This window comes from Alosa alosa, chromosome 8, assembly GCF_017589495.1.
Source record: "Alosa alosa isolate M-15738 ecotype Scorff River chromosome 8, AALO_Geno_1.1, whole genome shotgun sequence".
Taxonomy (NCBI): Eukaryota; Metazoa; Chordata; class Actinopteri; order Clupeiformes; family Clupeidae; genus Alosa; species Alosa alosa.
Genome location: NC_063196.1, coordinates 333,488 through 357,569, shown reverse-complemented (window position 1 = coordinate 357,569; position 24,082 = coordinate 333,488). Strand labels below are relative to the sequence as shown.

Below are 24,082 nucleotides of genomic sequence, written 5' to 3'. Positions count from 1 at the left end.
CAATCTAATAGATCTACTGAGGATGCCATCTCTCATGACTCATGTCCTTCATACCACCCTTAGGCATATTGACAGTGGAAAAGGGAATTGTGCGAGGCTGCTGTTTATTGATTATAGTTCAGCTTTCAACACCACTGTTCCTCACATGCTGGACTCTAAGCTCAAAGATCTTGAACTAAACACCTCCCTCTGTGACTGGATTTTGAACTTTCTTTCTGGCAGACCCCAGGTAGTGAGAATGCTGTGTAGGTTCACATCAAATTCCATCATTCTGAACACAGGAGCTCCACTGGGCTGTGTCTTGAGCCCACTGCTCTACTCTCTCTACACCTATGACTGTGTGTCATCTCACAGCTCCACTTCCATCATTAAGTTTGCTGATGATACAGTAGTCCTGGGCCTCATCTCCGACAACAATGAGACTGCCTTCTTGGAAGAGGTGAAAAAGCTGATTGACTGGTGTCAGGCAAACTGTCTCCAACTGAATGTTAGCAAAACCAAAGAGCTAATTGTAGACTATCACTGTGTGGTATGCCAACAGCACTGAGAAAGACTGCCAGTGTATTAGCTGTGTAGGTTCAACGCAGATACATGAATCTAGCTAGTTTTATGTTTTTTTAAGGCAACACTGAAATAAGTGTCGCGAGTAGGATACATGAAAGCATAGCGACAGTTTCTTGAAAGCAGCAGCTAAGCTACTATGATTTATACTCGTTTGATTTAGGGGAAACGGTGTAATTAAGTGGTATCTGTGGGTGGTATTGGTGAATTTTTTACGAGTATGAGCTTATGGGCCCAGTATCAGCCTGATCCCCGATATCAGTATCGGGCCATCCCGCAATTTGAAAAAACAAAACAAACAAAAAAATGATATATTTACAGCTGTGCTGAGTAACAGCTATCTATCTGTTTTGTACAAATTACACAGGAGTAAGAATATATTGAACAACGTCGTAGACCTAGATAATGTTAATGTGCAGGATACCAAAAGGCTACAAGTAAGGCTACAATTTGATTATGAAATACAAGTTGAACTGAAGACAGAATCCGTTCATTTTGTAGGCAGTTTGCTGGTTAGCCTACACATGCAGATATATGTAGCGTTTCAAGGTGGGACAATACTCTGCATTAAAACGATCTAAGTTCACATTCATGTTGGCATGAAAGTTTAAGGCCCTGTGTCCACCAATCATGTTTTTGTGCTGAGCTGACAGCGCCCTCAACTTCATTTTCTCAGCGCTTCGGTCAGTGTTCTCAGTGCTTGTTGCAAGGTTACAAAGTTCCCAGACACTTCCACATTCGTTCCATACACTTCCGCATTAGTTCCTTGTTTACACTATCAATATTATTTCCATACATAATACATATTTACATATTGTCTAAAAAATGGAAATTTGCAGCAGCTTTTGACATGCCAGAGCCTGCGAAAAAAAGAGTTTGGGTGCACAACTTAAACCTTGATGGAAAGCAGCTGGGAGATGGAAATGCCATTACCTCATGCAGACCATCTTGGACCCTTGCCACATGTTTTCAGCGAAACATCATGAGACCCTACCCTGGCCGACATCTACCAGCAGAGAAAAGAGTCTGTCGGCTTACTCATGCCAGGCGTATGGTGGAATGCATATTTGGTATTCTGTCAAAACAATGGAGGTTGTACAGAAGGTTTCTGGGGGTGTCACCTGAGGTAGCAGAGTGTGTCGTAAAAGCCACCTGTATAATACACAATTTTCTTCGCTGGGATATTTAAGATTGTGATGTTCCCGCATCTACATCAACGGAGTCCCAAGGTGCAGTGCAGAACATCCTCAGGGCTGCTAGCAACAACACTTCCAGAGAAGCAGCTGCAATCAGAAATAACTACTATAACCAGCTATTTCTCTTCTCCAGAGGGGAGGGTGTCATGGCAAGACAAAGTCCTGTGAACTGGACACCACTGAGTAATTTGTCTGAATTAAAATTGTATGATCTATTTAACCCATTTGTCTGCTCTTTTATTTAACACACATTACAAATTATTAGATTCAAATCTCTGCCCCAAGCTCCATCAGAACTTCCTGAAACCAAATGCGGGCTTAAGCCTTCTTCAAGTTGAAGAGGCGTTTTAAAGCAGGTACCAGGGACAGAAAAAAGTATTCATCCTCATCTGTTTTTTTATTGATAGCAGCAATTATTGACTCCTGATAATCAGTCAGTGCTGGTGTGGATGTAGCTTGAGACTGCTCTTCATCACTCTTCAAAATATGTAGAAACATAGTTACAATGTCATAAAATATATCATGCCTTTTCCATTCAGATGATGATAGGCTATTACTACTGCTGATATGTAACCTGAATTAAATAAAATGACAGCCCAATGTTTAAATTGACCTCAATCTGAGGAGACATCATTGGCCTTAGAAGAGCCATCACCTCCTCTGACACTTCAGGCTCAGATGAGTTTTGTGCACAGAAGCTGGAAGTAGTTGGTCTCTTTCAAATGGGGTTCAAGGAAGCTGAGCACATGTACTTCCACTTTTTTTTAAAACTACTGGCTGACCCGTTCTTCTTAAACATGTCCTGATGCCTCTCCTTAGCATACCTGTCTTTTAAATACTTACACTTTTTTGCAGTCCTCCTCTGCACATATTCAAATAAAACACATTATTAGCTAGACTGCTATAATGTTAGCTTCAGCGGTTTGACTCCATAGTGATATTGAGTAAGTTAACTAGTTACACTGTAACAGCACGTTAGCTATTAGCTATCTTAAACTGTGACTGTTTACAAATACAATACACACCCGGTATCCTGACAGATGTGGCAACATCCCTCCATGCTCTCTTTCAACAATTTGACATATCATCAATTCAGTGTTTGTTCGGATTGGATTGTCCGTGACAGCGAGGACCAGTTTTTCCTCCACCATTGTTGGTTGTTTTTCTGCTTATGTCCCGTACCCTCCTCAATTTTGATTCGTCGTCATTGACGAGCCCAACGCTGTTCTGAAAGTTGAACAGATTTCAACTTTCAGTGTTCTGAGCGCTGCAGAAAGGACTCCGAACCATCACTGGCTTTGAAAGAAAGTCCCCTCCTATGATGAATGTGAGTAAAGCTCTCCCTGATGAACTTAATGCTTTTTATGCTCGCTTTGACATGAAAAACACAGGTTTTCAACCCAAGGTTTCCTCCTTGGTAAGGGAGTTTTTCCTTGCCCCTGTTGCTCTTGGGTGCTCCTTGTTGGTGCCCCAATCCCAATCCTCCCCCACCTTTCTTATGCAGCCCTTGCCACTTGCCACAGCCCCCCCCCCCCATAAATACACAAATAGGCTGACACCAGACATAATTTCACTGCATTTCTTACTTCCAGTAACTATATGCATGTGACAATTAAACTTCCTTGTATCCTTGTATCATCTATTTTGGAATTTTACCTGGATAGAATGAATGCTATGTCGGGTAGCTGTTTATTTTTTGATTGGCTGGTGAATGGTGAGCTATTTCTGAACCCTTCGAGAAATCCTCTCGTATGGCTGTGCCTCATCCATTAATTATGTGGGTACCGGCAATGTTTGAGAAGTAGCAGAACGCAAGAAAAAGTGTATGAACGCTAAGGACAAACATTTAGAAGTGCCGGAACTGCATTCCGCTGCGTTCCGGCCCACTTCAAGCACTGGTTGTAGCTCAACATGCTAGGCTGAGGATATGGCAGGTGACCATCAGTCAACCTGTTTCTCAGTTGAGTCTAGACACACTTACTTATTTGCTGCAGTCCGTGTATGTCATAACATAATACAACAATAGTATAATGCACCTGTAGGTTGAAGATGACTTTTGTCAGTCCAGTTTTATAGTTGAGAATTGCTGTGTCTCTTGATTTACCATTACAATTTTAATGGAAAACACCAGGCTATTTATTCCTGTAATATTATACAGTATCACTCTAATGGAAGTTCTACCAATGTCAAACTAGCAATAATATCAGCCATAATAACCAGCTTAAAATTTGTAGGTACTATGCAATATGTTAAATGTCTTCACGAGCGGGACGCCTACAAAGTAAAAAATAAAAGGTTACACTTTACTTGACAGTATCGACATAAGAGTGACATGACAGTCATGAACATGTCATAAACAAGTCCATAAATGGTTGACACAATGCTTCTGTTATTAAGTGACATTCTGTTTTTGTCATAACAACAGTGTCATGTCACTCTTATGTCGATACTGTCAAACAATGATTCTAGAACAGAGCAAGATGGATTACTGGCAGGAGAATACGTTGGATATGTTGAAGTACGTTCTACTGTATGACTCTATGGGCGCCATTTTGGTAAGCTCACAGACACTGGCTACCGTGGGAATCCTATGGCGCTGATCCTAAAATGAAATACAAAGCTGGCCTGGACGGGCCTAGGCCCATCTACTTGTCAGACGCTTGAACATCAGACGCTTGAGTGAAATCTCAACCTTATTAGTGATTGATAATAATAGCCTATTGTAGGCCTATGCGCTGTGTTTAAGCAGGCCGTGAACAAAGGGTTAACGGATAGCCTACAGGTAGAAAAAAGAACAATGGTGATAATATAACCGTTAGCTAAGTTAGTTTGCCTGCTAGCTAGCTTATCAGTAGGCTATACAGTCTCTCAATGGGAATTTATGTGATCTATTTACCAGTGCAATAGCTACTTCTGTTTAAATAATAGGCCTATTTACCTCTCCTTATTCAGTGTAAACTTGAAAAAAGATAAATCAGGCCTTTCACACGGTCAGTTCTTGCCGTGTAAAAAAAAAAAGTTCATTACCGAGTAAAAAAAACAAACAGCTGGCAACGTTAAAAAAACAGCTGTTCAGGTGGGCTCATAGAATTGGAACTGTATATGAAATGTTGCGCTGAGCTTACCAAAATGGCGCCCTGTCAGGCTCAGAGCGTACTTCATGCCTATGACGTAACTGATCCATCTTGCTCTGTTCTAGAATCTTTGCTGTCAAGTAAAATGTTACCAAATAAAACTTGAATGAACATATTGGTCTTATGGAACATTACCCAAAACCCCTACAAATATGAGGATGTTGTTACAAAAAAATGCACTGAAAAGTATTAAAAACCCTTTATCAACGTATCCTAAAACTATCTCTCAAACAATTTCTGTGGTAGACTGGTAGTACATTTCTGAATTATTTATTTACTTTGGTATTTGTCTTGGCCAGCAAGGGAGACAAAGAGTCTGGTATGTCATTCAATGGACAGACTCAGTGCTGAATTACACTTTGGACATGAAATGGCAACACTACTCAGATTCTTGCTTGAGAGAAGGGAGGGAGATAATCTATAGTATCCCTAGTAACAGGGGCGGACTGGGACCAAAAATCGGCCCTGGCATATTTGGCCCAAGCGGCCCTCAAATCGGTCGGGCACACCTAATCAAATACAAAATCTTTGCATTACCCTTAAATATGCATATATTTTCAACTGTCATGGAGCACTGAAAGTGATGTAGGCCTCATTGGCTATCACTCTGACTGATCAGAGGTAGCCATGGAGCACATAATCTCCATATTCAAGTAGCCTAGGCTATACGAGCAATTATTAAAGAAGAGTTTCTGCTTGAATTCAAAGTATCATTTCAAATTATTCAATAGGCTACATTTAAACTATACAATGCTCAACTCACAGCAGCACCAAACAGTTACTGAAGCCTATGTGTAAAGAGCTAAATTAGACGTTAATCACTGTAGGACAACTGAAACAACACAAAATAAACAGGGCTGTTGCTGGAAATATTTTATTCCTGTAGGCTATACTACATTGCTGGTACATTTTGGAACATTATAGCTACATTAACTAATTATCTTTAATGTCTTCCAGTAGCCTATCGTATAGGTTACTGTATATTAGTTGGCTTGTGCATGAATATGACTTGATGTTTTGTAGCCTACATTTCCATCAGTCTACAGTCTTTTAGCCCATCTTTACCATGATAACCATTCCAAGATAGAACCCTTTCGACGCTCTACTTTGAGAGACCAACCACCACTCATGCCATCGATGTTAAATTTTGGGCGTCTGACGGAAACTGATCAATCTAACCAACAATTAACATCGATTTGACACTTTTTGCTGCCCGGGATTACAAATCATTCATTTAGAACATTGAAGTTGCGCTATTTGTTATTATAATCACAGCACGGCCTTACGTTATCATTACCATATCGTTTACATTATCGCAATTAATAAGTCATCATAATCATCATCGTCAGCATGGCATGTCACACATAGCATACCTGCTCCACCACTGAGTTCTTATCATGTAGCCTCAACTAGGCTCCACCACCTGCTCACTGTCCCTCTGCTCTGTATGCTTGCATCCTCGTTCAAACTCAACGAACTTCAACATGTTGCTGACATATGCTAGCCTACTTGCAATATTGTATTTTTGAAGCTTCTACATTGGTGTTACTTTTGCACTATTGTCACTACCGGCACCCGCCTCAATTTTGTGTGGGCAACTTCGATTAACTTTTGATGCGCTCACAAAATCCTGGCTCTGAGCCAAAATGCGAGGGGTGGGGCCTGATGTGAGCTGTTATTGGATCAGTCGAGTGTCAATATGGAAATGTAGCCAATGGGCCGCTGATTGTCCTTCCTTTGGGCCGATCGTTGGCCAAAATGATTAAATTATATATAGCCTATTCTATCGGCCCAAAAGGTGCGTCGGCCCACCGGGAAAATGCCCGGTATGCCAGATGGCCAGTCCGCCCATGCCTAGTAAACTAGCAGACTTAGTGGAGTGAGGAATTTTTCCTGTCCTTTATTTTTAACACATTGTCTAATAAAAGCAACCCTGCTTAGAGACAGTACAGCCGTAAGTGGCAAAATACTGGGAGTAGGGGGTCTGAAACTGACACACCATGCCACATGCAATCCAACACCTGTTGATGATCTCATGACTGAATTACTCCGGGCCAATGCATTCAACACCATTTCCAGCAGCCCTGAAAAAAGGTCAACCTCAACTTCCTTTTTCAAAACATTTGGAATTTGCAAATTAAAGCAACAGCCAGGCAAGATCACAAAACAAAAACACAGACATAGACACAATGAAAAAAGACCACAGACAATAATCATTAGCTAGTAATATGTTAAGGTATTTAAAGATGTTCACTTCAGCATGATCCAGCTGGCCAAATTGTAAACACTGTGCCATCACAGCACTAGGGGTATCACGATTCGATTCAATTTTCAATTAATTTAAATTATATTACTATTAGTGCATTTCTTATGTTGTTTACTTTTGTGCCTTTTTTTGTTTTGGGGGACTTTTATTTTAAAAATGTGTTTTTTATTTTGAAACCATTCCTACCGTGAGCTAGTAAACAGAACAGACATTAAACATGGACATTTTTTCTAAATATGTGACATGGTTAGTCTGACATGGTTGTCTGCAATGTGTGAGACCTACAGGAGCAGTTGTGGCTGCCTAACCCTCTATACTGCAGATTTAAAGCACAACTCTACACCTACAAAAGTTATCTGATGACTCCACAATCATTGGTCTGGGGATGGAAGGGAGTACAGAGAATCTTAACCCAGAACTGTATTGGTTTGTCTTAATGGAACTGCCTCTAGATCAATGCAGGGAAAACCAAAGAAATTGCAGTGGACTTACGGCCAAAGCATACTATACTGCAGCATATACTGCGGACGTTCTAAAAAGCAAACATAGCAAAAAAGAGGTAATTGAAATGCTAGGCGCTCTAAGCGATGCTGGGTAACGTCACTTCTAAGTATAAGTATATATTCCGTGAGGGAAATTTGGTCTGCATTTATCCCAATCCGTGAATTAGTGAAACACACTCGGCACACAGTGAACAGGGAGCAGTGAGGGGTAAGGTGCCTTGCTCAAGGGCACTTTAGCCGTGCCTACCGGTCAGGGTTCGAACCGGCGACCCTCTGGTTACAAGTCCGAAGTGCTAACCAGTAGGCCACGGCTGCTACTTCTGTTGACTTTCAAACAAAACAGAGAGCTACTGTAGCTCGCTACTTCCTCCCCCTCCCTCCCGTGCAATTGAAACTCTCCTAATGTAATGTAATGTAAGGATAATTCCGGTGTGGTTTTGACTTAAAGTGTCTTGAAACATGATACCGAGTGTGAACGTATGTCTCATAGCTCACCTCAGCTTGTCCTAAAAATAATTCCGTGGAAATGCATGGATTCCAGTTGCTGCTACTGGAAGCAACTGAATCCATGCATTTCCACTGAATTATTTTTGGAATCTGATCCCTTATCATACCTGTTCATTCGTACTTGTCGCTCGACTTATCGCGACTAAATTCAAGATGGCGTCGAACGTTAAAATTCCTTAAGGTACTGTCTTTATAAATCGTCTTGTAAATAAACTATTTTTACAAGTTTCAAAGTTCCTCATGTCTCGTTTTAAATGTCGAGGCCCTCGGAAGACTACCAATGAAGTATGGAGATACTTTGAGCCTCGTAAATGGTGTAAAACAGTGATTTATTTGCATGGCTAGGCCGATGCCCGAGGCACGACAACGAAACACTGTTGGTAGCATTGGCTAACTAGCTGCAGATTTCTGAGTGCAGGGGACAAGCCGAGGTGAGCTATGAGACATACGTTCACACTCGGTATCATGTTTCAACACACTTTAGGTCAATATCACACCGGAATTCTCCTTTAACGCGCATCTCGTCTGTGATTTGCTGGAACAGTTTGTTATGTTTTTATGTTTGCCCAGGTTGTTTTTGTTGCCGTTTTTGGAGCCTGGTCTGTCCACAGAGATTGCTTTTTTTTACAGTGTATTCAGGACACAGACAGGTAGCGTTTAGTTAGGTGATGTTTGCAGTAAGTGACATAAAATGTTTTAGCCTAAAAAACACGTGGCATCGCTTAGAGCACCTTTAACAGACCATCAGCTAACAGAATTAAAACATTTTAAAACCTCATGGTACACTGCAAAAACTGTTTATCTAATCAAATCTTACCAAGTCTTATTAACCTTATATCAAGAGCAAAAAATCTGTTTGGTATTGTTTTCAGTATAAAGAGACTTACCTAGCGCTTTCTTGTAAAATCATTTGACTTAATTTAAGAAGAGTTTGATTTCTTGTAAGACGTCTCATCCTAAAAACAAGCAAATTTGTCTGCCAGTTAAAAATGCTAGAAATAAGTCAAAGTGTTCTGAAAGTCAAAATGATCTTTCGAGAAAGTGCTAGGCAGAGGCACACCTTGTCAATGCTTGGAGCCCCAAGCCACTATGGGTCCCCGAGACCTGGTCTCAGCACTTTTGCCGGTGGGACAAGCGAGAATTTCGTCCATAGAGATTAAATGATTGAGACTGTGTTCTTTGCTATGACATAATACTGACGAATTAAAACAAATGCACAGTGTATGCTGCAAAAGCCTGATATGCATATGGGTTAACAAGCGGTGGCCAACTGGCCATACATTTGTCTAATATTTCACTGCCTTTGTAACATAGTGATAGCCAACCTTAGAAAAACATTGAGTAGCAAGATCCCTATGGTTTAACCGTAGGTCATATGACCTACCGATATATTTCGAAGGAAAATTGACTGTGAACCACAAGTGTGAAATCATGTGTGTAAGCCTATGTAAAATGGAGAGTGACGTCACCAATCAAAATAGCTGTAGTCCCCCGAAGCTCACGGTATAATTCGAACACTGATGCTATGTCTTTATAAACAGAGGATCTGTGTTCAAAAGAGTTCAAAGAATCTTCACATATTTACTGTAGGCTATTATGGTGAACGTCAATCGAGGGTGCGAAGTGACGGATCAACATCGGAGTTTGGCATTGACTCAATGAAGTTATGGTAGGCTAATGTTAATTGGCAGAAAGATTGGACATGGTTTGCTACATCTATATGACAATTAACTTGAGCTAGCTAGCGACAGTTACAACTTGTATTAGGGCTGTCAACCATAACGCGATGTGATTTGGCTAAAGGACCAAGCATAACACGTTCATTTTTTAAATCGCGTGCCGCCAAAGATTTTTAATTTTACACCGTCACTTGTTCTGTTATGAACAATTCTCTTTGGCTGCCAATATTTTGATCCTTTGATGCACCGTTTCTTGTCCTGAAACTGACATAGACACTTCTTAGTAGCTTGTCTGCCTTCCGTCGACATGGAATTAAAATATCACTGAAACACCTCAAATTTAAGTTATAATCTCCGACATGGGTCGGCAACAGGCGGCCAAAGCTGACCGCCACTGAAATTATTTGACCTAGCCAAATTATTCTGGCAGTTATTTTTTTTAAATCTTTTATTTTACAATATCGATTTACATATAGCCTAGGCTATTCACCAATCAGACTGCTTAAACAAATATGAGAAAGAACACCAGAACACACTGGATCCTGCTAGCTGTGCATAGCCCTCGGCCAGCACTTCGATATTGCGCTTTTGTGCTTCTGTTTGGAGCAGATAGGTCCACTTGAAGGTGCCGCTGCGTTTTTATAGTGCGGTATGATATTCTTTTCAAACAGCACATCAGATACAATGGCTTTGCGTTTGTGAAACCGGGTAAGATGAATGCAAAATTTTCTTTCCAACTCCTGTAGTTTGCTTCTCACTCTGCATGCTAATATTCCTTGTAGGCAAACAATAAACATTGTAACATTGTCAGGATATGGGTCAACCAAGTAGCCTATTTAAGAATAAGCTAGACTTTATCCAAAGAAGTAATTAGAATAAGTCAGGCTCCATGTTAAACTGTCCATCAATTGAAAAAATATAATGTCTGCAACACTGCTTTTGACTCCCAATTATTTAATATATATGTATAGTTTTCTTTTGTCCTGCACCTGCCAGAAGGTGGGATGTGCACAATAACTGTTTGCTAAACTGTCCATCAATGCCACAATTATTGTAGCCTAGTGCCTCGTGTTGTATAGTGCCCACATTTACTATTCACAATATTAAAAGGGGAGATAAAACAGAGTTCATCAAGATAAATGAATTACCAATTTTGGGTATAGGACTCCAATAAAACTATTTCACTTCTATACTTTGTTTTGGGTTTTTTAAAGTAATTTACTGTATTTTGTTCTATTTTATTTATTTATGTATTTATTTTTTATTCTTTAGGCTACATTTATATTTTCAAAATAACAAGGTTTTTCATGTCAGATTATTTACAGCCTAACATTGGTGATGAACCCTGGTCGGTAGGGCCCCTTAGGAATTTTTGCTTAAGCCCCCCACAGACTCTAGAATCACCTCTGGTGCTACAGTGAGCAGTGCTTCGACTTGGCCAGCTTCCCTCGCGGTCCGCGCGCGGAATCACGCGACTTTAATTCGTATTTTTCCAGTGATGCTGCAACGACGCTGCAACAACCAGCAGAGGTCTCAAGTGAGCAGGGTGTCTCGTAAAAAGAAATGGAGCTGGAAAACCCTACACAGACTTCACTACAGACTTTAGCAGACTGGTTTAGAAATAATTTAATAGCCAGAAATATGCCTGCCCTGCCCTAATAAAGAAATATTTGGTTAACGGCGAGTGAATCCCGTTTGCAGCCGTAGAAGAAACGCAGGACAAATGAAACATTCTGGTTTTCTCCAAGTGCAACGATGATAGACATTATTTGGACAAAATATAGAGCATATTAACCTCCGTTGCTCAGCCAAATGCCTTCCTGTTACATCCTGTTATCACGGAGTTACAGGCGATAAACGATTTTTGATGGTCACAAGTTTACTACATTAACGTTTATTTTTTTGATTATTAAAGAGTGTTTTTCATTTAAAGGCTTAACTTTGTGCTTATTCAGAAGAGCATTTAGTGCTCTCCCCAATCCCAGACGTTCACATTGCAGGTTTGTTTGTAATGGATGCAACCGCGAGATACGCTTGTCATAGGCGCCGAAACCGTGGGTGCTCCGTCTCTCGGGCACCCACTGAAAACATCGAGCACCCACGTGTGCCAGCTTACAGTCCCGGCTAAATTTACATTAATTTAAAATCAAACATCGCAGTTTATGTTAAATTCAGCATCTCTCATAATGTGATTGTATATGTTGCTGTCAATTCCCTACTCCATATACTAACCACCAATGAGAGCATCTCTAGTATGAAAATTCCTGACACTTCCCACCTGAAGAATTCAGCCCCGAATGTTTAAAATGTATATAGCCCCGAATATCATTTTAAAAGTAGTCTGACAAAGCTTATTGTTTTGTGACACAGCTAAACACTGGTACCTCATAGAACGTCTATAACATAGCCTAGGTGGTCGCAACTCACAAAAGTAAAGCAGATAGAAAGAACTCACGCAAATCTAGCCTACAGTGGACAAGGGCTGTCAAAATTGCTCAAAAATGATGTTCGAATATCTCCTCTAAAATAAACACATGTATTTGAATATATTGGAATATCTAGGCTATATTATTTGCGCATTATGTCAGTGACGCGCATCATGTCATCTGTTTTTAACTTTTTGTATGGTTATTGCTTGACAGGGGGGATCCCAAGCAGCTTTCAGCCATGGCATTTCCTAATTCACCCGACACTGATATTCAAAATGTTGAAACTATTTCAGCATAGCCTATAAGCAGTTTAATTAAATGTAATGTTAGTTGTAAACAAACGGGCTACTTGGTGAGGCTTGGCCTCACAGATGTGCTCGTGCCTTAAATGGCAATACAAATATTCACGATAGGCCTAAGTTATTAACTGACCGCCCGATTCACGTTGGCTGGGGGGCAGGGGGGGCCATCAGACATTTGTTCCCAAGGGTCTATGAATTGTTAATCCGGCCCTGCCCCCAATGAACGCAACTTTCCACCTCTGAGACAGCTTAAAAGAAGTCTAGAGGACTCCTAACTCACTAAGACCTACTTAGTGTAGGCTGCGCAAACCACAGGCCTTTTTTTTGGGCAAGCCTGCATTCGAGGCAGGCCTTCTGTTGAAGAATTTTATATAATAGTGTGGCATGCTCACGCTTTATGTCCTCTTCTTGCAAACTAGGCCTATAGCCCAACCATTTACGTCTTCAAAAAATAACAACTTGCCAGATATGCCTTCATATCTTTGGGCTTCATTCAGCATTTTGTTCTTCCACTGGAAATTACTCTTGTACATTTGCTGCCTGCTGAATCCTTTCTGTTTGTATTGTTTAGAAAATGTTTGACGGGCACATTTGTGCCCGAAAATGTTTGACATTGTGAGTTAATGCATTAAACATTGTTTGCTGGTAACCAGCCACAAATAGTCTACATATTCTTGCGTGCGTACATTCTCTATACTCTCCAAAATGTCTATAGGCTGGCCAAGTGCGTAATTCTGCGGCATAAAGCAGATGTATTTGTTTATTGTACAGAAAAATAAAAATAACCTGTCAATTGACTACATTGCAGTCAATAAATAGGGCAAATTACGAAACCAAAACGTGGGTCATAGTTGTCTAAGCCTCTGCTGTGAGGCCAAACCCATGAACAAAGATGCATTGATATCTGCAATAGAATTTTTTTTTGGCGAAACAAGCTCACAGCCGAACGAGTCATAGCACTGAAGGGAGAGGCAACTATGTGATCTCCCCATGGGCCAATGGATGTACAAGTTTTCTCCTTTGCCTACGATATTTAATCCAGTGTTTTGTCAAGTTGCAAAATGCTATTCGTTTTAACGAATTTTTATGATAGTATGAAGTACTTTTTGAATAGGGTACTATCTTAATTGCTTTATACTCAATACTTGACCAATGGCTATTGCATCTGTCTATTGAAAGTGAGAATGTGGCATGTGATCTACTGTGTAGGCTTCATAAAATAAAATAAACAGATTGCTAATGGCCAACAAGCTGATCTGGGGTGCGTTTCCCGTACAACTACGGAGGTTAGCTTTTTACTAACAGGATGCATCTACTAACAACTAACCAACATGTAAGTTACGACTGTTTCCCAAAACTGTCGTACTTACATAGTACTGTAAGTTTGGACCATGATAGTTTCCAAACTTCAGTAGTCTGGACTAAGGTGGTTAATGACGTTTAGTAGCACGTGAACGGGCACCTGCACATACTTCGGTGGCGCATTGCGTTAAGGCTGGCAGATGACAGCCGCCGTTGCACAGCAGTTACCAGTCCCCTGTTGAAGAGTTCGAATCTGGGTTAAGATTTTGACAACAATATTGACATCGTTGTTTACCTATAGTTCATACCTGTCAACATTTAGCTTTCCAAAAACGGGAGATTTTATTTTTTGGGCGGGAGGGGATGTCCGTGTTTATACCGGATCTGTGCATATTTAATATGTTTCATACATGTGTTTCAACATTGCATTTTGGTCGTTGCTTTTACCTTACCATTACCTTACGCATGCCAGTTATGTATCCACCAGCTGCCTACCTGCAGCCTACTTCCAAAACTCCACAGCTGCTTGCTGTCAGATTTGGTTCCGAGGGCACAAGTTCAGTGTATCAACAACATTCAATAACAGTTTATGTGATGTGTTAATCAATTAAATTCCCAACAATTTCACAACAGCTAGTTCTGGAGTAGGCCATTCAACTAGCCCGCTTGCTTACGACGAGACTCAGGCTGCGCAGTCGGCACCCGCTTCCTTATTTGGGTTTTGGGTTGCCAGGTTTTAGCCTATGACAAAACGGTTGAAATTGAAACTAAGTGATCGTGTATGTGTAGGGTGTATTTCATACACAATCTGGCAACCTGAATGGATCAATGATTTTAAAATAAAGTTTGATGGCCATGCAAATTACAGGGGGTTTTCCGGGAGAAATAACAAAACGGGAGGGTGCTGGGAGATGACCTTGAAATACAGGAGAAACCCGGGAAAAATGGGAGTGTTGACAGGTATGCTATAGTTTATCTTTTGTGCAGATCATATTATCAAAATCAGAATCAGCCTTCTTGGCTTGGTTTGCGTAAACTAACAAGGACCCCCCCCTTCCATGAAAATCAAAGGCTACATATTCTCAGCTGACTCGTCAAAAAGTGCGCACCACCTTGGTGTGTGACTTACTTACGTGCACATGGCTGCAAATTGACTTAATTTATGTATTTTCTGCCTTGGGCATTTTAAAATATGGATGTATGGTGGTTAGAAGTGTAAATATCAATTAGAAACCTAAATATATTTATAATTATTAATTTGCAAACAAATAACTGGCGCCAGTGACGTCTTTGACATGAAGATCCCTGGAACTATGCTTCTACTAGCATTCTACCACAGGTCGAGAGGTGTAGTTGTAACTACACAACTTTACAATAGTGGTTGCGAGCGTTCGTTGCTACTATGGTTTTGGGAAACACTAACGTAGTGTAACGATGCATTGGACTCTGTAAGTTCCAAATATGAATGTAATTCTGCGGCATAAAGCAGATGTATTTGTTTATTGGACAGAAAAATAAAAATGACATGTCAAGCAGTCAAGGGCAAATTAATTTACGAAACCAAAACGTGGGTCATAGTTGTCTAAGCCTCTATAGTGTAGCCTGTTAAAAACGTCGCAGAAGCCTACCCAAGGCTACAGTTTAATTCTGAACCGTTATTTCTCTACTGGCTCAATTATCACACCACTGTTTTGATTTGCGTAGTTGTGTTAACCCAACACTGACAATAATGTAGACAGCAAATTTCGATTTCGATTTTCGTTACCACCGTGTAGTCAAGCCTTAAGCCATATCCAAGTAGCCTAAATCGAGGTAAATCAAGCTTTTTCAGAAGGGGCGGCAGGCAGAGCGATGTACAGTGGCAGAGCGACACACAGTGGCTGAAAGTGGTACTAAAGCTTCACGCAGCTTCACGCCTCGTAATGCGCGACTGAATTGGCCATTTGAAAGCGATGCCCAGCGAGGTCTTCATACTAAAACAATACCAAATTGATTTTTTGATCTTAATATAAGATTAATAACACTTGGTTAGATTTTATTTTTTGCAGTGTACAGCCTTCTTGTGGATGGAAAACAGCAAAACAGTAGCAACAAGACTCAGAAATTTGATCAGCTCCAAAAAAACTGTTTGACCACCAAAGACATGGAGAATGACCAAGTGAAACCAGGAACACATTTAATAAAGCAAATTAAAAGCCTAAATGCTTGTTTTAATTTTTTATAGTGGCTATGCCATGGAACCAATGGGGGGCACTGTTTTTTATGAGATTATTAGTCTGACAATTAGTCTGTCCCAGCCAAGATCATTAAACAGCAAGAAATAACTAGAAGATCCTGTTGTCTTAAACAGCAGCCATAATGGCTGACACACAACATTTGAACACAACACTCGATAAAATCAGCATAACATATCCAACTGCCTCATGAAAGCTTTTGTTTCATCAGACATCTGTTGGGTCATATTCTTCTTTTTATGCAGCAATATAGAATTGTGTTGCCAAGCGTCTACTGTGTGTGTGTGTGTTTATGACAGTGTTATTTTTGAATATGTACTTAGAGTCTGTATATCTCTGTTTTCAACAGGTCCAACATTGCCTCGACAAAGCCCTCAGGTTCAGAATGGCCCTTCACCAGAGGACCTACAGATGCAGAGAAGGTGAATCACCCAAAAGAGGTTTTCATATGGCTGTTCATATGTCTAATTAAAATAATTACCCACACACAGTAATATTTAATATGAGTCATAGGAAGTAAACAGTTCAAATTAAATGAATGCAAGTGGAAAGAATGAAAGACAAACGGCAACACAAAATACTGAACATAAAAAAAATAATTGCCTATAAAATTGAATAAATTAACAGGGCCTATGCATTTTTTAATTAATCAATTCACAATTCAAATAATTTTTTAAGGTGATGAATTTAGATACTTTGATTACATGCATGTACCTTTTAATCACTGTTGAATAAATGTGTGTGTGCAGTTAAAGTGACTTAAAAATGTCACTCACTTCTCCCATGAGATTAGACAAGTACATAAACACTTCAATGTTAAAGGAACCATATGTAAGATTGTGGCCAAAACTGGTACTGCAATGACTTTCAAATTACTGTAGCTGGCCCCCGAAAGTGCCGAAACACTACTGACTTTGTGATTAGTAGATAGGTGGAGGGTGGCGCATCAGGCCAAAACATAACATGACAACATCAACATCAGTTGAGGGCTGCAACTTCACTTTTTAAATGACAATATCCTGGCCGGACCACTGTTGTCAGTGATAAAGGTATTTGAAATGAAAATGATTTCTTAATGTCTAGTGACATATCAGGGCCATTTTATGATTAAATGAAATACATTTCTTACATACGGTTCCTTTAACTAAATCCAATATACTGTATATTACTCTTTTTGGTAACATTTTAGTTTAGGTAAACCATTAATACTAATAAATGTGTATGTATGAATGCTCAATAAGATCTGTATTAAAGGTACACTATGCAAGATTTTCACCTTAATATAACCATTACGAAGCCAATTTGATGGTAAACAAACTTGTAACAGGAAAAAACCTCAATCCAACTAACCATTCAATAATGCTTATACTAAACATAAAGCAGTGCATACGGAAAGTATTCACAGCACTTCACTTTTTCCACATTTTTTTATGGTTATGGTTATGGGACTTTGTAGACGCCTTTGTCCAAAGCGACACACAAATACAAAAAACAACATACTATTTAAAATATAACAGGGAACAGATTAGAATGTTGGTCAAACTATAATAAGGAGAATAGCAATAATAAACAACAATGTCAATTCAATAAACAACTTCAATTGAACTTCAATTCAACAAACGGTCGCTGTTAAAAGTCCACCGAGTTGCTGATCTACAAGATCGCCCATGACTTCGGACTGTTATGCTTCCAGTGATATCCAGACTATAACAAGGCCTAACGTTCACGTTATCTCCAGACTGCCAGTGAGTGTAAAGAACTTTGTTGGCGTTGTATGCATCGGTTGTGGATTTTTATTTATTTTATTTATTAATATGTTTGTTGTCTGTCTTGTATGTCTTGGTGTCACGGGTAGCAGGCGACTACGCCTCTCCGTCCGGCATCTTTTGCGTTTGTTATTTCTTAAATGTAGTTCTATGTCTTGGTGTCACAGGTACGCTGGCGACTACGCCGCTCCGTCCGCTATTGTCTTTGTCATTGACACATAGACTAACAATGTCTTAGCCTATATGTGGAGCGCTTTGGGTTGCACTCACGTTAAATGCGCACGTTAAATGCGCATTTAACAATACAAATAAAACTGACTTGACTTGACTTGAATAAATAGCCTAATAAAATAAGCAATGAAAATGAGGGGAAAAGCAATAATAAACAATAGTGTCCATTCAATCAATAATATAAAAAAACAAAGACATGGTAAGACTAAATTAAGGAGAATTAATCAATAAATCTATAATAAACAATAATGTCAAACTAGAAATGTAATGCCAGATGAATTACAATAGTGGATGGAAAGCTGCTGGGTTAATGTTGGTGGGGAGATTCCTGAAAAAAACAAAAAAACATTGAATCACTTAATCTTTGAGTTCATACAAACCCTTGTACCAAAAAACCTTGTGTGTCAGGCATTCTTGAGATATCACACTCAAGGTGGGTTTGACCTTGACATTTGACTTCATCATTGAGTCCATAAAAATGATCACACCAAATTTGAAGCATGTGCGTCAAACCGTTCTGAAGTTGTGACGCAAGTACGAAAGCTGGCCTTTGGAAAATGTAGTTCAGAGAAAGCCTAATTGTACAGTGGGCATCGCTTTCAAATGACCACTTCATTCGCGCATTACGCGGCGTGAAGCTGCGTGAAGCTTTAGTACCACTTTCAGCCACTGTGCGTCGCTCTACCACTGTGCATCGCTCTGCCTGCGGTCCCTTCTGAAAAAGCAGGATCTACCATTAAACATAATTGTTGCCGAGAGTAATCCCAGCCTACGAATTCAATAACAAAATAAATCATGCATACTTAAACATTACCGCGATTTAGGCTACTTGGGTATGGGTATTAAGGCTTGACTACACGGTGGTAACGAAAATCGAAATCGAAATTTGCTGTCTACATTATTGTCAGTGTTGGGTTAACACAACTACGCAAATCAAAACAGTGGTGTGATAATTGAGCCAGTAGAGAAATAACTGTTCAGAATTAATCTGTAGCCTTGGGTAGGCTTCTGCAGAAAACAATGTTGTTGCCGATTTAATACTATCTGGCGGCGTTTTTAACAGGCTACATAATAGAGGCTTAGACAACTATCACCCACGTTTTGGTTTCGTAAATTAATTTGCCCTACTTCTTGACTGCAATGTAGTCAATTGACTGCTTGACATGTCATTTTTATTTTTCTGTACAATAAACAAATACATCTGCTTTATGCCGCAGAATTACATTCATATTTTGAACTTACATAGTCCAATGCATCGTTCCACTACGTTAGTGTTTCCCAAAACCATAGTAGCAACTAACGTTCGCAACCACTATCGTAAAGTTGTGTAATTACAACTACACCTCTCGACCTGTGGTAGAATGCTAGAAGCATAGTTCCAGGGATCTTCATGTCGAAGGCGTCACTGACGCCAGTTATTTGTTTGCAAATTAATAATTATAAATATATTTAGGTTTCTAATTGATATTTACACTTCTAACCACCATACATCCATATTTTAAAATGCCCAAGGCAGAAAATACATAAATTAAAAGTCAATTTGCAGCCATGTGCACGTAAGTAAAAGTCAGACACTTGCAGATAATAATAAGGTGGTGCGCGACTTTTGACGAGTCAGCTGAGAATATGTAGCCTTTGATTTTCATGGAGGGGGGTCCTTGTTAGTTTACGCAAACCAAGCCAAGAAGGCTGATTCTGATTTTGATAATATGATCTGCACAAAAGATAAACTTAGGTAAATATGTCAATATTGTTGTCAACGTCTTAACCCAGATTCGAACTCTTGGACAGGGGACTGGTAACTGCTGTGCAACGGCGGCGGTCATCTGCCGGCCTTAACGCAATGCACCACAGAAGAATGTGCAGGTGCCCGTTCACGTGCTACTAAACGTCATTAACCACCTTAGTCCAGACTACTGAAGTTTGGAAACTATCATGGTCAAAACTTACAGTACTATGTAAGTACGACAGTTTTGGGAAACAGTCGTAACTTACATGTTGGTTAGTTGAACGATGCATCCTGTTAGTAAAAGCTAACCTCCGTGGTTATGCGGGGAAATGCCCCCAGATCAGCTTGTAGGCCATTAGCAATCTGTTTATTTTATTTTATGAAGCCTACACAGTATATCACATGCCACATTCTCACTTTCAATAGACAGATGCAATAGCCATTGGTCAAGTATAAAGCAATTAAGATAGAATGAAGTACTTTTTGTATAGGGTACTATCATAAAAATTCGTTAAAACGAATAGGATTTTGCAACTTGACAAAACACTGGATTAAATATCGTAGGCACAGGAAAAAACGTGTACATTCATTGGCCCGTGGGGAGATCACATGCCAGTTGCCTCTCCCTTCAGTATGACTTGTTCGGCTGTGAGCTTGTTTCGCCAAAAAAAAAAACTATTGCAGATATCAATGCGTCTTTGTTCATGGGTTTGGCCTCACAGCAGAGGCTTAGACAACTATGACCCACGTTTTGGTTTCATAATTTGCACTACTTATTGACTGCAACATAGTCAATTGACTGCTTGACAGGTTATTTTTATTTTTCTGTACAATACACAAATACATCTGCTTTATGCTGCAGAATTATGCACTTGGATAGCCTATAGAAGCGGGCACATTTTGGAGAGAAGCGACGCAAGAATCTGTAGGCTATTTGTGGCTGGTTACCAGCAAACAATGTTTAATGCATTAACTCAAGACGTCAAACATTTTCTAAACAAAACAAACAGAAAGGATGCAGCAGGCAGCAAATGTAGAAGAGTCATTTCCAGTGGAAGAACAAAATGCTGAATGAAGCCCAAATTTATGAAGGCATATCTGGCAAGTTGTTATTTTTTGAAGACATAAATGGTTGGGCTATATGCCTAGTTTGCAAGAAGGAGACATAAAGCGTGAGCATGCCACACTATCCACAGCTGTGGTAGCGGGGGTAGGAGGATTAATGTTAGCGCAGGATAAATATAATAAAATTCTTCAACAGAAGGCCTGCCTCGAATGCAGGCTTGTGGTTTGCGCAGCCTACAGTAAGTAGGTCTAGTGAGTTAGGAGTCCTCTAGACTTCTTTTCAGCTATCTCAGAGGTGGAAAGTTGCGTTCGTTAGGGGCAGGGCCGGGTTAACAATTCATAGACCCTTGGAAACAAATGTCTGATGGCCCCCCCTGCCCCCCAGCCAATGTGAATCGGGCGGTCAGTTAATAGGCCTATCGTGAAGATTTGTATTGCCATTTAAGGCACGAGCGCATCTGTGAGGCCAAGCCTCACCAAGTAGCCCGTTTGTTTACAACTAACATTACATTTAATTAAACTGCTTATAGGCTATGCCGAAACATTTTGAATATCAGTGTCAGGTGAATTAGGAAATGCCTTATGGCTGAAAGCTGCTTGGGATCCCCCCTGTCAAGCAATAACCATACAAAAAGTTAAAAACAGATGACATGATGCGCATCACTGACATAATGCGCAAATAATATAGCCTAGATATTCCAATATATTCGAATACAGGTGTTTATTTTAGAGGGTATATTGAAACGTCATTTTTGAGCAATTTTGACAGCCCTAGTCCACTGTAGGCTACGCCAATCGTCTATTCACACCTTCCACTAACCCCGGTGAGTGGGGGTCGCTATAATGCGTGTGAAATAGCACCATTGAGTAGCCTATGCGAAATAGCCTTAAAATCGTTCCGGTGTTGTGTGCCTTCTGGTTTCTCCACCTACTGGTTTCCTTGCGTGTGCATGCGCCGCCGAAGTTGTCAGACATTCACAAACAAGTTGTTTTAGGCGGTTTGAAGTTTTCATCGCCATGAGCTCGGCTACATTACAGCCACTGACGGAAAAAGAAATGTAAAAAATATATGTTTTGAAAACTAGCATTAAACTGGATTCGATCCCAAAAAAGCAACACACGCGTGACTCTCTCCATCCTGATTCCCTACTCTTTGAGCCAACTAATATGTTACGTGAATCAATTAACTATTGTAGGCTACCATTAATTAATAATGTAGGCAACACCCAGGTAACATGTTGTCCAGGTTATCTGAAACAAGGGGTTGCCTCTCATCTACAACAACTGGTTACGTTGGGCTGCTACAGTCGTCAGTGCACTGTGCACAGTAGGCCTATGCTACTCTTTGTGGTTGATCAACTAAAAATAAAAGATGTATTTGGTGATGACGTTATTGTAGGCCTAGTAGACTTAAATTCTGAGAAATGATATGGTACGAGAAACGATCTACATAGCACACCAGACCGCGATGTCTTCAAGGGTTGAATGAAGGGAGTTTGCAAAAATTAGTGTATTTTTCAAGTCAATAAACATGCTTAATTTTCGAATGTCTTTGTCAGGGAACATCTGACTTTTAAAAACCATAGGCCTGGTAGTCGCTCAGACAAGGAGTTATAAGATAAAGGCAATACCATTTGTGTCACCTAATGCAGTTCAGTGAATTAGCAAGATACCATCAGAAGGCAACAACCATAAAGCACAGTCGCGGTGTAGCTCTCTCCCTGGGCGCATAAAGCTGTCTGCGTGTTGTAGGCTAGATTTGCGTGAGTTCTTTCTATCTGCTTACTTTTGTGAGTTGCGACCACCTAGGCTATGTTATAGACGTTCAATGAGGTACCAGTGTTTAGCTGTGTCACAAAACAATAAGCTTTGTCAGACTACTTTTAAAATGATATTCAGGGCTATATACATTTTAAACATTCGGGGCTGATGATCTGACCAAGCCTTGCGTTAATTCTTCAGGTGGGAAGTGTCAGGAATTTTCATACGAGAGACGCTCTCATTGGTGGTTAGTATATGAAGTAGGGAATTGACAGCAACATATCCAATCACATTATGAGAGATGCTGAATTTAACATAAACTGCGATGTTTGATTTTAAATGAATGTAAATTTAGCCGGGACTGTAAGCTGTCAAGCGTGGGTGCTCGATGTTTTCAGTGGGTGCCGAGGCCTGAGCATCCGCGGTATCGGCGCCTTTGACAAAGCGTATCTCGCGGGTTGCATCCATTACAAACAAACATGCAATGTGAACGTCTGGGATTGGGAAGAGCACTAAATGCTCTACTGAATAAGCACAAAGTCAAACCTTTAAATGAAAAACACTCTTTAATAATCAAAAAAATAAACCGCTAATGAAGTAAAATTGTGACCATCAAAAATCGTTTATCGCCTGTAACTCCGTGATAACAGGACGTAACAGGAAGGCATTTGGCTGAGCAACGGAGGTTAATATGCTCTATATTTTGTCCAAATGATGTCTGTCTTATCATCGTTGCACTCGGAGAAAACCAGAATGTTTCATTTGTCCTGCGTTTCTTCTACGGCTGCAAACGGGATTCACTCGCAGTTAACCAAATATTTCTTTATTAGGGCAAGGCAGGCATATTTCTGGCTATTAAATTATTAAAATTTGTAGTGAAGTCTGTGTAGGGTTTTCCAGGCTCCATTTCTTTTTACGAGACACCCTGCTCACTTGAGCCATCTACCGGTTGTTTGGGTTGTTGCAGCGTCACACTGGGAAAATACAAATTAAAGTCGCGTGATACCGTGTGATCCCACGCGCGGACCGCGAGTGAAGTTGGCCAAGTCGAAGCACAAGTCGAAGCACTGCCCACTGTATGCAATGCAAGACTACCTGCAAAACTGGGCTTTCAGTTGGTGTTGATGATAGTCATTGAATCTATGTTAAAATCAACATTACTTTGTCAATATTAAAATCATTGAATCAACGTCGCTCTGCAACATTTATTCTACATCACTTTTGCACCCTTCATTAATATTGAAGCAACGTTGAAATTCTAACTACAGATCAACAGGTTTTTAATGGTACATGTATTTCCACTAAAATGAATATTGAAACAATGTTGAAATTACAACCAAACTAAAGATCAACGGGATTTCAGTGGTATTTCAATTGATATTAAACCTCAGTAAACCACTATTAGCCTAATCTGGCA

General features: G+C 40.1%; 1 protein-coding gene across 6 annotated transcripts in view; it reads left to right on the top strand.

Annotated features, from left to right (window-relative positions):
- Window positions 1-24,082, top strand: part of enah (ENAH actin regulator) — a 237,346-nt gene that overhangs the window by 103,882 nt on the left and 109,382 nt on the right. For all 6 annotated transcript variants that reach the window (XM_048249978.1, XM_048249976.1, XM_048249977.1 and 3 more), the window contains one exon: window positions 16,463-16,535. In XM_048249978.1, the coding sequence (XP_048105935.1) occupies window positions 16,463-16,535 (73 nt within the window). The remainder of the gene's footprint in view (window positions 1-16,462; window positions 16,536-24,082) is intronic.